This window comes from Suricata suricatta, chromosome 7, assembly GCF_006229205.1.
Source record: "Suricata suricatta isolate VVHF042 chromosome 7, meerkat_22Aug2017_6uvM2_HiC, whole genome shotgun sequence".
NCBI classification, from domain to species: domain Eukaryota; kingdom Metazoa; phylum Chordata; class Mammalia; order Carnivora; family Herpestidae; genus Suricata; species Suricata suricatta.
In genome coordinates this window covers 83703509-83719594 of record NC_043706.1, presented here as the reverse complement: position 1 = coordinate 83719594, position 16086 = coordinate 83703509, and the positions used below count along the sequence as shown (strand labels likewise).

Below are 16086 nucleotides of genomic sequence, written 5' to 3'. Positions count from 1 at the left end.
TTGCTAATAGCCAGCTGTGTTACCCAACATGTTACTACTTTTGCCCTAGTTTCCCCATTTATAAGATTATGATAATAACTGCACTTAACTCATAGGGTAAGAATAAATGCTTATAAAACCCTTGATACGGTGTCTGGCACATATGAGCGGTGGATGTTGCTGTTGTTTCTCTGAGAGCCACAACTTGACTAACTTGACATTCAGCAAATTTTATATTCTACTATTTAGAATGCAAGCTAGGCATGTATATTTCCACATGTGTGTGTTTCTAAAATAGTTTTAACCCATGTTAAATTTGTCTTTACTCAAAACATGTGCCAAGTGTTTGGAGATTCTATATCTCTTGTGATATTTCATTTTTGTTTTTGACTCAATATTACATTTTATTTTCTGTGCAGTAAATTTACTTTCAAATTTTTCTCCAGTTTGTTGAAGAAGGTAGAAAATGTTTCATAAAATAGCCATGACACTAGAACTGTGTTAGATACTTTATGCATTTCATATACGTTTTTTGTTTTATTTACATTACCTGTAGTGACAGCTTCTTTCAGTATTTGCATTTTTCTAAACATACCTTCAGCAGATACGCAGTCACATTTGTTACAATAAATTTTCTGTAGTTTCTGTGTAGTTAGTTTTCTCATCCAGAAAAATGTAATTTAAAAAAAATTACCTGTGACTTCCAGGAGTATTTCTAACTGTTTTGGCTATAGTGCAGAAATTTGATTCTTCCTTCAAACTCCGATTATAGATGTCCTTGACATTTCCTGCATCTGTCATTCTCTGATTGGTTCATGTTTACATAAACTATTCTAAGGTCTTAAACAACTTTATTTGGTGTTAAATTAGCAGATTTTCATTCTTATTCAAACTGATATTGCTTGAATATTCAAACCATCAAGCAGAAAGTATTTCGCATAGTCCCAGGATATCTAACTTCTTTGGAACCAAATGCAAAGTGGATGCACATTTTCAAAACAAGTCTGATTTTTGGATCAATGTCTTAACACTTAATTGGAATTTGTTTTTTCTGTGTTAACTCTTAACCTTGTAGAATGTAATCTCTAGCTTTTTACCTAGTGGTTTGTTTCTTTTTTGAGACCTCTGAATCGGATCCCTATAATAACTCCTACTTCTGCTCCCTGGTAACTCACTCTTTTGCTCTGGAGAGGTCAAAGGTGGTTCAGATTTGTTGGCCTTTTTCAATATTGCCTTGAATGCATTTTTCTTGGTATCTCTTGTAGTCTTTTCTAATATAGAATTCTGGTGTTGCCTTTGCCTCTTTATAAGGCAAACTACTTGAGGCTTTTTTAGCTCCTTTTCTTAGGTTTATTGAAGTTCCTTCAACCCAAGTAGGAAGAAAAAATTGATCAGTGTTTAAATTTTGTGTATCTAAGTGCATACGTGTGTGTGTAAGAGGAAAATATGAGCCTCAGAGTGAGTTTTAAGTTCAGATTATGGGACCAGCCCTTCTTAGCCATGTGACCTTTGGATGTATTTAACTTTCTCACTATCAGCTACATCATCTGTAAAGAGGATTACTGATACCTATTCTCATAGAATTGTTCTGATTTTTAATTTAAGAATTTCTAGCACAAAGAGGATGATCAGAAATGATATCAATCCCCCCCACCCTCCCCCCCGTCCAGGGAATAGGTTTCAGGTGGTGAAGAAATGGCTTATCTATTTAGAAATAGGGAACATAATTTATCCTACTCTATAGAGTAAGTTATTCTTTGAAACCAGTATACTTTGAAAAAGCTATAAATGTGTTGTGCCAATGGTGATATTATTTTACTTGGACTCTAGTGTGTTGACATGTGGTTATGAAATTTGCTACATATTGATGTAGGCAGTTAAGTTAGGTGCCAAATGGATTTTAGTAGTTGATATTCAGCTTACTGAAAGCTAAAGGATTTGAAATGGTTCTCTAGCCACTAGTTCAAGTTGAAAGTTTTGAGGCATGTTTTTACCAGAGAGGATGTAGCAGATATTTGGTTAGCTTTTATGAGAATTGCTTGCTATGATCTTCTTTCCCCAGGCATTTTGTACTGTTTTATCTATACTCAGGTAGTATTCAGTAGTGCCTCATGATTATCCAAGAATTCCAGTGGCAAGGGGCACAGTGTCCTAATGTTCTATAACTGACAATCTTTTACTTACTTAGTTTATGTGAAAAGTACTAAAATGCAGTCTTGGATCCAGTTTGATCTTTGAGTGGAAATGTTTTAGATACATGTACTAAGTTCTGTATTTTGTATATTTATTTTGAGTGTCCACTTCCCTTAGATAATCTAATTTAGGGGCCCCTGGGTAGCTCATTTGGTTAACATCTGACTCTTGATTTCAGGTTAGGTCATGATCTCACAGTTTCAGACATCAAGCCCCACTTCCGGCTCTAGGCTGTTAGCACAGACCTTGCTTAGGATTCTCTCTCCCTCCCTCCCTCTCTCTCTCTCTCTCTGCCCCTCCCCTACTTGCTCTCTCGCTCTCACTCTCTCAAAATAAATAAGTAAACACTTTTAAAAAAAACATCAGGCTGAGCGCCTGGGTAGTTCAGTCAGTTGAGCAGACAGATTTGGCTTTTGTGGCTCATGGGTTTGAGCCCTACATCAGGCTCTGTGCTGACAGCTCAGAACCTGGAGCCTGCTTCGGATTCTGTGTCTCCCTCTCTCTCTCTCTGCCCCTTCCCTACTTGCTCTCTCTCTCTTTTCTCTCTCTCAAAAAATACATAAACTTTTTTTTAATTAAAAAAAACATCAGGAATGTGATAATTAATTAAAAAAAATTTTTTAAGTACCAGTTATTTTTCTTATGGAATACTACTATCATAGGAAGTCTTCTGCCTTAGCTCTGTTGGTTATGTTTTAACTGGTTTGTCTTTCACTGAAGAAAGCATATCTGTCTCAGGATGATATATGCATTTGTATCTACTCTCAATTGATATGGCAGTAATAGAAACAGGAATAATATTATGGCTGTACATTTAGTCTTAAGTAATCATATTATTAATAGCTGGTAGTATTGCATAAATGCCTTATATTCCAGATCACTACAAAAATCTCTTAGTGTTTTCTCCCCCTCTTATATTTCTATTAAGGTCTAGAAATGTCTAAATTTTTTTTGTTTTTATTTTAATTAGTTAACATTCAGTGTTAAATTAGCTTCAGGAGTAAAGTATAGTAACTCAGCACTTCCGTACGTCACCCTGTGCTCATCACTACTGCACTCCTTAATCCCTGTTGCCTGTTCAGCCATTTTGCTCTCTCAGTTCTCTATAATAGAGAGTGTATTTATTGATTTGTCTCATTTTTTCCCTTTTGTTTCTCAAATTCCACATATAAGTGAAAGCATATGGTGTTTGTCTTTCTCTAACTTATTTTGCTTAGCGTTATCCTTTAGCTCCATTCATGTCATTGCAGAAAGCAAGATTTCATTCTTTTGTATGGCTGTAGAAGATATTCCATTGTGCATATATATATACACACACCCACACCACATCTTCTTTATCCATTTATCTTCTATATCTTGGCTATGGTAAATAACGCTGTTATAGACATATGGGTGCATGTATCCTTTGAATTAGTGTTCTTGTATTCTTTGGGTAAATAACCAATTGTGAAATTGCAGAATCCTAAGGTAGTTCTATTTTTAACTGTTTGAGGAAACTCCAGTTTTCCAGAGTTTGCACTCCCACCAGCAGTGCAAGAGGGTTCCTTTTATGCCACATCCTTACCAACACCTGTTGTTTCTTGTGTTGTTAATTTTACCTTTTCTGACAGGTATGAGGTGATAGCTCATTGTAGTTTTGGTTTGCAGGAAATGTCTAAATTTTCAGTTGATTTAAACAAATAGGTTAGTAAATGATTAGGCAGTATTGAATTCATGTTTTACTAATTTATAGATAGCAAGAACTTTTTATTGTTTATTATTATCTGCTTTGTGGAAATGATTATGGTATCTTTTGGAACCAAAGTACCAAGATTGTATCTGGCAGTTTTGTGTAGGAAAATATTTTAATTAAAAATGCTACACACAGGCAAGGTGTACTTACTTTCCTTTTGATATATTCATGTCTTAAAGCTCTTGGAAGAAAATGGTTTAAAAAATTGTTTTCACGTCTACGTTGTAAGTAAAATCACTTGTCATAGTGAGTTGCAAAATGCAGACCTTCGTTCTGAAGCTGCCTGTTTCTCATTTGGATCTGACATATTAAAAAGCATGTAATTAATGGTTGACATTAGTAATTAACATTAACTTTATGGTGCTTAATATGCCATCATTCATCCATCAAATAACCAGAAATGCATAATGCCTTGGCATAAAGGTCTTAATTATATAAAACGGTCCTTCAGTTTACATATGATATAAACATTAAAACCCAAAAATGTATTTAAAGGAGATTTTTGTAAGTATTTGTTGGGTGTTAGCTGTATTTTTATTTCTTCTTAGGAGTATGCATCAACAATTGTGTCAGGAACTTCAAAAGGAGAATGTGGACCTAAGTGCGCAGTCTTCATTATTGGCTAAAGAGCGCCACCTTGCTGCAGTTGCCAGTGCACTATGGAGACATTTCTTTTCATTTTTGAAGAGTCAGAGAATGTCACAGATAGTGCCTCTCTCGGAACTTGCGGACGCAGCTGCAGGTCAGCATTGTTAATTTGCTAATTAGCTTCTCATTTTGCAGACTCTGTCAGTTTTTTCTTGTTTGCTTGGTAACAAACTCTATTATTACAGTCTAATAAATACTTTGACAACCAGGAAGATAAAGAGTTTTGTATTTTTAAATTAAGATCCTTTGGCTTGTTTATTTTCTTCTTAGTAAAGGTAAAAATTAAGTGATTGTTTGCTAAAAATAAAATATTTTCGATCCTAAAAATACTGAATGTGCATAAACTTTTCTTCTGCATGCAATATCTGGAAAGTAAAGTAGCATTTGATTTCTTCTAGTTCAAATGTGTTATTTGCAAATTGTATATGCAAGTATCTAGGTACAGTATGAAGTTACTTCTGTGAAGAGCAAAAGAATATATTACAAATTCTGCTTCACCAAACAGAGGAGATCAGGATAACCTCACATGTATAGAATGTTATTGTTCTGACTTTAGATTCTATTCTAGGTTGTAATTTTTAATTATTTTGACTCTTAGCCTAAGGTCATGTTTTTAGGCTTTAAGGGAATCTGAATAACGGTAGTCAAGAATTTGAATATATAAGCATATTTGCCATTTTCTAAGAAGAGATCATTATGTTTCTCAAAAGAATAGTTTACCCTAAATATGTTAAGAAGTATTAGAATAGATGGAGATCAATATAGCAACTACATGCATTTAATTGCAATTTCTTTAAAGGTATGTAATGCATTTTGATGTGATGCTTTTTAGAAACTGCCACCTAAACTGTGGTTTATTTTACCCTTGTGTGAGTGACAGAAAGCTGAGCTAAAAGCAATCCGTAAAGGACTGAGTGATATAAATTGTGAAAGATCTTGAATTCTGCTAGCATTTCCATAATTAAAACATTACAATGACAGATTGAAGAATTGTGACAGGACAGCAGTTTTCCAACTACCAGGATGTCTATGAAAATAAATATTGATATTCAATCAGTTTAACCAAAGCAGTCATTAGAAGCCAATATGACTTCTCTTCCTTGCATTCATCATCCAGACTCACAGTGAACAAAAATGATACCACACAAGTTTAATCAGGGCTGTCTTAGGTGCTAAAAATTAGTAAATATGAAAATGAATGTGTGTGTATAGACAGGAAGGTAGGTAGATAGATAGATATAACCTACTAAAGACTTAGTAGGTTAGGAGAAAAAAAAAATCCTGCATTAAAAACAACAGTCATTGAACACCCACTTTTACTGCCATTGTGGATATAACAGTGGGAAAAGGGACTGCAATTCCTTTTCTCATGTGTAAGTTACATGTTCTCATTGAGCTTAATAGTCTGGTGCCAGGGAAAGAACAATTAGTAAGCAAGATGTGTAATATATGGTGATAAGTGCTTTGGAGAAAAATAAAAGTATGTCACAGAGGATAGGGAAGGCCAGAGGCAGATTATAATTTTAAATAGAATTGTCAGGAAGACCTGAGTGAGTACCATTTAAGCAAAGACCTGAAGTCAGAGACCAATACTCTGCACCAGAACAGAAGCAAGAGCATGTCTGGTGAGCTCGAGGAACCATAGAGAAGCCATAAAAGCTTGTTTGGCATGAGAAAGAGTGAGTGGTCAAGAGATGCCATCAAAAGGTAGCAGAGAGCTAGTTTGTATTCTGCCTTGTATGCAGTTGTAAAGACTCTTGCTTTTACTCTGAGATTAGAAGCTTTTGGAAAAGTTTTGAGCGAAGAAGTGAGGAGTATCCTTCTGGCAGCTAGACTGAGAGCCAAGTATAGGGAGGCCAGTTAGCGAACCGTTGCAACAACTCAGAAATGAGCAGCTTGAGCTCACGTGGTAGCAGTACAGGTGGTGAGAAGTGGTCAGATTTCCAGTCTGAAGGTACAGAAAGTATTTTGAAGGTAGATCTGACAGAATTTCTAAGTGGGTATAATATGGTAAGCAGAATAAAAAGAGAATTCCTCATTTATGGAGATGAGGAAAATTGTGACAGGAGCAGATTTTATGAGGGAAGACTAGGATTTTTATATTGGACTTTTTTTTTAGATACCCATTAAACTCTAAGAAAAGCAGACACTTGGATAATAAGTGTTGAGTTCAGAGAAGAGGTTAAATTTGGAAACTATATGTAGTCGTTAAAGCTGTTAACTGGATGAGATCACTGGTAGAGTAAGTTTGGTGAAAAGAGAAGCATGAGGACTGGGCTCCAGGATATTCCCATGTTCAGATTTGTAGGATAAAAAGGAACCCAGAGAGGAGATTGCAAAGGAATGCCAGTGAAACAAGAGGAAAACCAACTGTGTTGCCCTGGAAATCAAATGACAGAGCTTTTCAAGGAAGGGGAGTCATCAACTGCTCAAATGCTGTCCATGGAAGATGAGACCTGAGATTGTTCACTGGATTTAGCAAGAGTGATCACCTTGAAAAGGAATTTTGGTGTAGTGCTAGAAACAGAGGCCTGATTAAAGATGATATAAGAGAAAATGTGAGAAGATGAATCGCAGACTGCAGACATAGATTATATCTTCTTGAGTATCATTGTTGAAGAGGAGTAGAAAAATGGAGATGTTAGCTAGAAGGAGGTGTGGGTCAAAGATTTTTTTTTAATAACATGGGAGAAATTACAGCATATTTATAATCCTGACATGAATGTTTGGAGTAAAGGAAAACTTGATGATGATGATGAGAGTCACTTGTGTTTTAATGCCCAAGAGAAAGGGGATCCCCTAGAGGACTTGGCCTCAGATCATCTGCAGTAGCAGAAGAGAAGGCAGAGTAAATGGGCCCAGAGGCACCTGGGTGGCTCAGTTGGATAAGCATCTGACTGTTCAATTTTGGCTCAGGTCATGACCTCACAGTTTGTGAGTTCAAGCCCCATGTCCCATGCTGACAGTGCAGAGCCTGCTTAGGATTCTCTTTAGTGATTGTAAAGATCTCTAAGAATGAGTCAAGAATAATCTATTTCAGCATTATCATCGTGGAATTTATAATGGCTTCTTCAAATTCCAAATTCTACACCTGATGTTTCTGCTAATGTGCTCAGTGTATGTGCATTCCCTCCCTCTCTCTCTCTCTCTCTCTCTCTCCCCCAAAATAAATAAATAAACTTAAAGAAAATAAAAAGGGCCCAAGAAGAGGCAGCTGGGTAGATGTGCCAGTACCTTGTGGCTTGTGGCTAATGACAAAGAGAGGAAAGAAGGTCCGTAGTAGCCCTCCAGGAGAATAAAAGTCTGAATGTACTGGAGTAATGTAGCAGGAATGCTGGCCAGCTCTAAGGTCCAACTTAAAGTTTATAGTCATTAATTTAAAGTGAGATCAGTCAGCAGGATTCCTTGCCAGCCATTTATACTGGAGTAGCTACATGGCAAGAGAAGACCAAGATTTAGAATTACCTATCTGTAGATCAAGTATAGGAGAGGGTGGGGGAATACACAGCCACCACTTGAGAGAGGTATATAGGAGCCAGTGCTTCATAAGCAGGGTATTGGCAAACATAAATTAATATAATACAAATTAAGTTGGGGAATTCCCAGGAAATCACAGAATAAAGTATATTTGTTCAATGTGATTAACTAGGGAATTCTAGTTCCTAGGCTTAGTAGGTTCTAAAAAAAGTGGAGTGTAACTAATTAAGAAATTATCATTTAACAGAAGACTATCTAGTGTCTAAGACTGAAGTCTTCTCTGTGGCAGGTAGTAAGTACATTAGCTTCATTAGAGAAAAGTAGATGCTAGAAATATATTTTTTAAATGGATCTTTTGAGGAACACCTGGGTGGCTCAGTCAGTTAAGCATCAGACTTTAGCTCAGGTCATGATCTCACAGTTTGTGAGTGCGAGCCCTGCATCAGGCTCTGTGCTGGCAGTTCAGAGCCTAGAGCCTGCTTTGGATTCTGTGTCTGCCTCTCCCCACCTCATGCCCTCATGCACTTGCTCTCTCTCTCTCAAAAATTAAAAAAAAAAAAACTTAAAAGTTAAAAAATAAATGGGTTTTTTGAATGAGGTAGGCACAAACATCAGGTGTAGAATTTGGAATTTGAGGAAGCCATTATAGATTCCATGATAATAATGCTGAAATAAATTATTCTAGACCCATTCTTGGAGATTATATAATCACTACAGAAATTTCTTTGGTAACATAAATTTAGTTCAGTTTTTGCTTTTTGTTTTGCATTTCTACATGTGACATTCTATTATTACGTGAATTCTTTTTATCACTACGATATAATTTGAGGAGGGGAAATAGTTTTTAAAAATTCTTCATCATAGGAATGCCCAGGTGGCTCAGTCGGTTGAGCATTCGACTCTTGATTTTGGCTCGGGTCATGATCCCAGGGTCATGGGATCTAGCCTCATGTCATACTCCAAGCTGAGCATGGAGCCTGCTTAAGATATTCATTCTCTCTCTGTCTCTGTCTCTGTCTCTGTCTCTGTCTCTTTCTCCCCCATCCCCCACTCATGAGAACATATGCATGTCCTGTCAAAAAATTAAATTTTTTTAATTTAAATAAGAAATTCCTCACCATAAATTTCTCTCATTTTAAATCTAGATTTTACTTTGCTAGCATTGGACATGCCCAGCACTGCTCCATCAGATCTTCAGCCTCAGCCAGTTATATCAATGATGCAGCTTTTTGGTTGGGATGATATTATCTGGCCCCAGGTTGTAGCAAGATATTTAAGTCATTGCCTACAAAATAGGTAAGTGACTTGATTTCAGGTATGCACATCAGTAGGAACTCATGATAGATCAGTATACTAGGAAAGTAAGAATTTTCACAAGTAAAAACTGATCTTAGTATGTATACTCCTACTTTGGTGATATGTTTCTTTTGGATGTATCAGCATTTGACAGTGGCAGTAGCTTGCCTTGAGAGAGAGAGAGAGAGAGAGAGAGAGAGAGAGAGAGAGAGAGAGAACAGACTTGCTGCTTAAAAGCTTTTTTATAAAACTGTTTTGTAGGACTACCTTTATTACATCCTGAAATTACCTTTCTATACTCACCTTTGTGGGAAAAATTATGCAATTAATATTGCTGGTTCTGTAACTAGTATATTATATTTTTAGATGTAATGATAGCTTTCCCTTTAGTCTATTTTTAGACTCAACTCTTACACAGTTAGGAACAAGACACTTCCTCACCGTCAACCCTGGTTTCCTTACCTGTATCTCCTGCATTTCATAATGAATCTGAGGAACCTCAATAGGAAAAACATATAGTAAATTAAGTTACAATAGAAATAGTGTAATCAGGAAGATTTGAGTAAGAATAATAAGATGAGGGGAAAAAAAATGAATGCACAAACCTGGCAGACCACTGTAGTTCCTGTCCAGATTTAGAGGGATGCAGTCAGTGAGGTAGTCTTCTCATAAGGAAGCCCACTAAGCAGTTGTAAGCCATCGTCTCATTGGATTTCAGTCATGAAGTAAGGGAGCTCAACTTTTCTAGCTTTCTAATTCTGTAATCACAAATATTGTTAGTATTTGCTAAATACTGATAGTTTTGCTGAAACTATCTGGAATAAGTTTAGTTTAAAAAGTAGTATTTGGTATATGAATAGCAGTTGAAGAAACTGAAATGCAAAGGTGTTAAATAACTTTGGGAAGGTTGTATAGGTCATAAATGATGAACCTGAGTTCTTCAGCACAGTGTACTTTCTGGGATGACTTCTGTTCAGGGCTTTCAAAACAATATTTTTAGAGTTATGACTTCTATGTGTTTTTCAAATTTTGAACTTTACCTAGCACTTCATGGTTAGGTTAAGACCACCCTCATCCTTTCTAACCCCAATTATAAAATGGTTAGATACCAGATTTAGCCAGACCTTTGGATTCACTGAAAGATTTTTTTTTTCTGTCAGATATTACTTTGCAATTCTTTAATAATGACCACTATGAGGTGATATAGCAGGAAGTAAAGCAGATGGGCATGGGATTGGTTTGAAGACACACAGAAATCTACTTTGTCTTAACTCTTTTCTTATGTAAATGGTCATAACCACTTCTCTTTCTATTTACTCTAGGAGCCACTCTTTTTTTCTACTTGCCACTTCCTTTATTATGTCACCTAGCTACTGAGAATCCTCTTCCTAGATTTTCCTGTTTTAACCTTATTCTCCCTTATCTCTTGCCCTTGGCATAAACCTACACATGTGCCATCAGTGGAAAAAGGAAATTAAAAATTAGAACTGTTAGGGGCGCCCGGGTGGCTCAGTTGGTTGAGCATCCAACTTCAGCTCTCTGCCCCTCCCCTGCTCATGCTCTCTCTCTCTCTCAAAAATAAACAAACATTAAAAATTAGGACTGTTAAAGATGAAAGCAAGAATTTTTGTGTAAAAAATATTTTTGTGTGTAGTGTTTATTTTCAGCAGTGTGTATCTGCATTAATGTGTGTGTCTGTAAAACAAGCCAAGAAATGGAGTATGTTAGAATTTTTACTTTATTTCTTAATCTCTATACTCAGGGAATACATTGTCAGGTTTTGTTTTTGTTTCTAATATCCATCATCTTATTTTTACAGTATGTTATGTGAAGCACTTCCTCATTCAGGCTGTGTATCTTTCCAAGTCTTAACTATAAGATCATGGATTCGTTGCATTTTGCAAATGTATATAAAAAACTTACATGTAGCTGATGATTTGTTCATTGATATAAATCCTGGACAGGCTGTTGGTAAGTATTTCAGGCAATTTACTTTTTAGATAGCTAAATAATGTTTAAAATTTCCTGTTTTGTTATACAAATTAATAGAAAAAGATGCAAAATATATTTGTTATAAAATACGTTTGTAATATATATAAATAGTAACATTTCCTTTTGCAGTCTGTTTCTTTCTCCTGATATTTCCCTGTTACATATGACAAATTTCTCTCCTATAAAGATAAAAGAACTTGTTTCCTTGGAAGCCAGGAACAAAAACTTGCTCTTAGGTGACAAGCTATCTTTTTACCATGAAGAAACTGATCACACAAAAAAAGGTGGAACTGTAAAGCAAATAACCAGATATCACACTGTTAACACCCTAAAAAGAAAAGTATCCAATTATGAATAATTCTCTGTATTAAGTATTTTACCTCTTCTCTGCTTTACTATTATTAGTCACAGATGGTACTTGTACTTTATTATTATTTTTTGAAATATCCATACAGGTCTGGTTGTCTATAGGACATTCTTTTCCTGAAGCTATTGTCTATGGCTATTTGTAAATTACACAAAGGTTGGACTGAAAAAATACCCCAAATTTGTTGTGACATCTTTTTACATCAATAGGCTTGACATAAAAAATCTTTTGGGGCTCTTGTGTTCACAAGTATACGTTTGTTTGGTTATAAATGAAACCTTTCCCGTATAAACAAATTTATATGATAAACATAAATATTATTATATTATTGTTATCTTTAACAGAGAAAGAATACTTGGGACAGTTGACTGAACTGACAAGGTTGCTATTTAAACTCTCAGAAGTAAAGGATATTTTTTTAAAGGCTCAAGTTGAATATTTATCCAGTCCAGAGGACCCTACCAAAGCACTTGTTCTGTTTTTTGAGGTATTTTTCATTTATTAGTATAATTGTCCAGATGAATTATTATTTTTCACAAAAACTTGAAGTGTTTATGAAGTTTGTCTGTAAAATGAATTATTTTACATGAATCATATTATTGGCTGCCTGCTATTCTAGAATTCTGGAGGAATAAAAATGTGCATCTATGATCTAGTATAATGGCAAAATATATTTATTAAGGACAGCAAAAGAATTACATTTAATTAAAAGTAATGACTTAAGGAAAGCTACATAAAAGCCTCACACTAAGGTTTGGGTCAATTGTAGGAATATCTTATTCCTGAAATTGCTAGGTAGCAATATTCCCCAAATACTTGGGAACTAGATTTCCTTATACAGGGTCCATAATAGTTCTAACTTAAGGTTTACCACCCTGTAGCAAATAGTAAATTTTACAGTATGATTTTATTGTAGTTAGTATAAGTACCAAGTGCTTCATATCATTATGGTTGCAGCCTTAAAATCTTATCATTTGTTTAGCTTTGTCTTGATAATAAATGGTCCCTTTTAACATGACTTTTATTTATTAATTTTCCAGGAATTTATATTATGTAATAGTCTTTATTTACATCCTACCTGAAGATGTTAATGTGTTTGGATTAGTGTTTTTTTAAGCTTTTCACAATAAAAGTTGGTTTATTTTCCTACAGAGTGATTAGTATTAACTGCATTGAAAATAAATACAACCTATAAGCTCTTTCCACAAATGTGACTTCTTCCACTGGTTTCTATTAGGTTAAAGTACAATTGTATGACAGTGATATCATATAACTTGCAAAAATATTTAGTAATAGTTTATGCAGATATGAAATGGCCATTTCTTTTGAACCTTTTATTTAGCTGTTGATAGGATCTTCACCTGTACTTAAACCCCTACGCTAGACCATACGGGACCAGAAAGGGAGGTAATTGCACTTCACTAATAGTTTTCTAAGACTCTTCTGATTTCATCCTGTCCAAATTGTTCTTTCATCACTTAGTAAATAATTATTGTTTGCTAAATGCTAGGTAGTATTATGTTAGGATTTCTTAGGGGTTTGAAAAACCAAAAGAAGTAGTTCCTGATCTTAACTTTTTACTTGTCTGAGAATACAAGATAAACACAAAGGTTAAAATAATAAGACAGTGTAGGTGAAGTGTCAGTTAGTTGATAGATCATTCAGTAGGTTAATAATTCAGAGCATCTTGGTCTAAGAAGTTTGGGTTTTCTCCTGTGAACAGTATGAAGGCTTTATAAATTTTTAAGTAGGCTTGATTTGATCAAATGACTTTTTAAGAAAATTAATAACAGTAGATTAAAGGTGTTGGCCAGAAACTAGTTAGATTTAGAAGGAAGAAAAGTTGAATTACGGGACTTTTGAAGGGATGTGAAATAACTACTGTATTTAACTAGAAGAATGATGATACCTTATGGAGAAATAGGAGCACATGATTTAGGGTGAAGGAGAAGTGGGTGAGGAGTTCAGTTTTAAACTGGTTTAGTTTGAGATTGGTGTGAGGTGTCACCAGGATCATGCCCAGGTACTATATGATTCGCTGGGAGGACTTAGAGCTCAGCATATAGTTGTACTCACAACTATGACTTATTATAATGAAAGACTTCAGAGCTCAGTCAGCATGCAGTAAAGTCTGCAGACCCCAAACACAGCTTCCAAGGGTCCTCTCCCAGATGTTGCACTGCACATGCTTAATTCTTCCAGCTAGGAATTGTGACAACACATCTGAAATGCTATCTGCCAGGACACTCATTAGTGACTCAGTGCCCAAGGTGTTTCACATAGGCACCCTTTGCCTAGCACTTAGAAAATTCCAGACTTCCAGAAGGGAGGCAGATATTCAGTGTAAACTATATTGTTAGCACAGTTTAGGTTCTATTAGCCATTCTTACCAGGAAATGGTGAGAAAAACCTAAGGTCCCAATCACCAACCAAGGGCCAAACTTGTAAGTAGGCCTGTTTAAAGATAGCAATATATGGCCTATGGTGTTAACTCTTTCCTTTATAGAAATGGTACTATGACAAGTAAATAATAAGAGTCAAAGAAATCCCTGAGAAGTACATATGTCTTATAGTCCTGGGAGGTTAAAGCTAAACACTGAGAAATACTAAGATCTACATCAGTGGTTCTCAAAATTGTGTTTCGTAGACATCTGGAGGTTTCTGATACCTTTTCAGGAATTTTAAAAGCTCAAAAGTATGTTTACATTTGCACAAATAGTGCTGAAGCTCTAGCACAAATCAACACCATGGCCCAAGATTATATTGGTGGTCATAATTTCCCCTGCCATGAAGTCACAGGAGAAAAAAGAATCTAGTCTCATTTAAGAATATTCTTTTTTTGTTTAATTTTTTAATGTTTTATTTATTTTTGAGAGAGAAAGAGAGACATCGTGAGCAGGGGAGGATCAGAGAGAGAGGGAGACACAGAATCTGAAGATAGGCTCCCGGCTCTGAACTGCCAGCACAGAGTCTGACACAGGGCTCAAACCCACGAACTGCGAGATCATGACCTGAGCCCAAGCCAGACACTGAACTACCTGAGCCACCCAGGCGCCCCAAGAATATTCTTAATGAAGCACTATAATTATTAAATTTATTAAATGTTGACCCTTGAGTACATGTCCTTTAATGTACTGTGAGTGACAGTGGGAAGTGCACTTACCACCTGCTTTACATAAGGTGAAGTGGTTGTCTGTATACAACATTTTATGTGATAATTTGAGTTACAAGATGACATGGCTGCTTTTATCTTGAAGGAATAACTAATAAAGTATGGTTGTTCAGACTTGGATATTTGGCAGACGTTTTCTTAGAAATCTATGAAATGAGTATCCCTTCAAAGAAAATAACTGACTTTGTTGCTAATAACACAATTTGAGCTTTTAAGAAAATTAGAATTTTGGAAAACTTAAGTATTTGCTGTAATGAGCTTGAGAGCTTCATGATAATTAAAAGATTTTTTTGATGACGTGGTAGTGGTATGAACAAACAATTTTTTTTTAGTGGATAGCGAAATGTGTCGACACTGGCAAGCTGTATAACTCAGTGAGCCAGAATTTTCAAAATGACCAGTATAGCCTTTATAAAAGCATGTGGAGGTATTAAACAGTCATTAGAAAAGCAAAATAGATCAATAGCTTTTAATGCAGCAAAGTACAGAATATTTGTTGACATGGTTTTGAGTTCCATAATACGAGATTAACCTCTAAGAAATGCCTCTCATCAAGCTTTGGTGTATTATCAAAAAGGAATTCCCACAGTTATCTGAAATATCTATTAAAATAACTTCTTTCTCTTCCAGTTACATGTATTTGTGAGATTGAATTGTCTTCATCTGCAACATATTACAACAGATTGTGTATAGGGACAAATATGAGAATCTAGCTGTCTTCTGTTAAGCCAGACATTAAAGAGTTTTGCAGAAACATAAAAATTGTCACTTTTCACTAATTTTTTTTGTTTTGGAAAATAAAGCTGTTTTCCATAAAAACATTTTACTGTGTTAACATATAATGCTTATTATTATTTTTTAAGTTTATTTATGTATTTTGAGAGAGACAGAGGAAGAGAGAGCATGCATGAGCAGGAGAGGGACAGAGAGAGAGGAAAAGAGAATCCCAGGCAGGCTTCGTGCTGTCAGCACAGAGCCCAGGGCAGGGCTCAAGCTCACGAAGTGTGAGATCATGACCTGAACCAAAAGCAAGAGCTGAATGCTTAACCAACTGAACCACCCCAGCACCCCATATAATGTTTATTATTTTTAAATGGATTTAAATTTTCTCTTTTCATTTCTTATATGATAAATATCAATAGATATAACCCAAATAATAGTAAGCACATTAAGATCCTCAACTTTTAAGCATATATAAAAGGGAACTGAGAAGTTTGAGAAATTCTGGTC

The 16086-nt window shown here is 35.4% G+C and overlaps 1 protein-coding gene across 4 annotated transcripts in view; it reads left to right on the top strand.

Annotated features, from left to right (window-relative positions):
• The window catches only part of MMS22L (MMS22 like, DNA repair protein), a 127297-nt gene that overhangs the window by 75543 nt on the left and 35668 nt on the right, over positions 1–16086 (top strand). For all 4 annotated transcript variants that reach the window (XM_029944609.1, XM_029944611.1, XM_029944608.1 and 1 more), the window contains exons 15-18: positions 4453–4646; positions 9175–9325; positions 11145–11296; positions 12029–12171. In XM_029944609.1, the coding sequence (XP_029800469.1) occupies positions 4453–4646; positions 9175–9325; positions 11145–11296; positions 12029–12171 (640 nt within the window). The remainder of the gene's footprint in view (positions 1–4452; positions 4647–9174; positions 9326–11144; positions 11297–12028; positions 12172–16086) is intronic.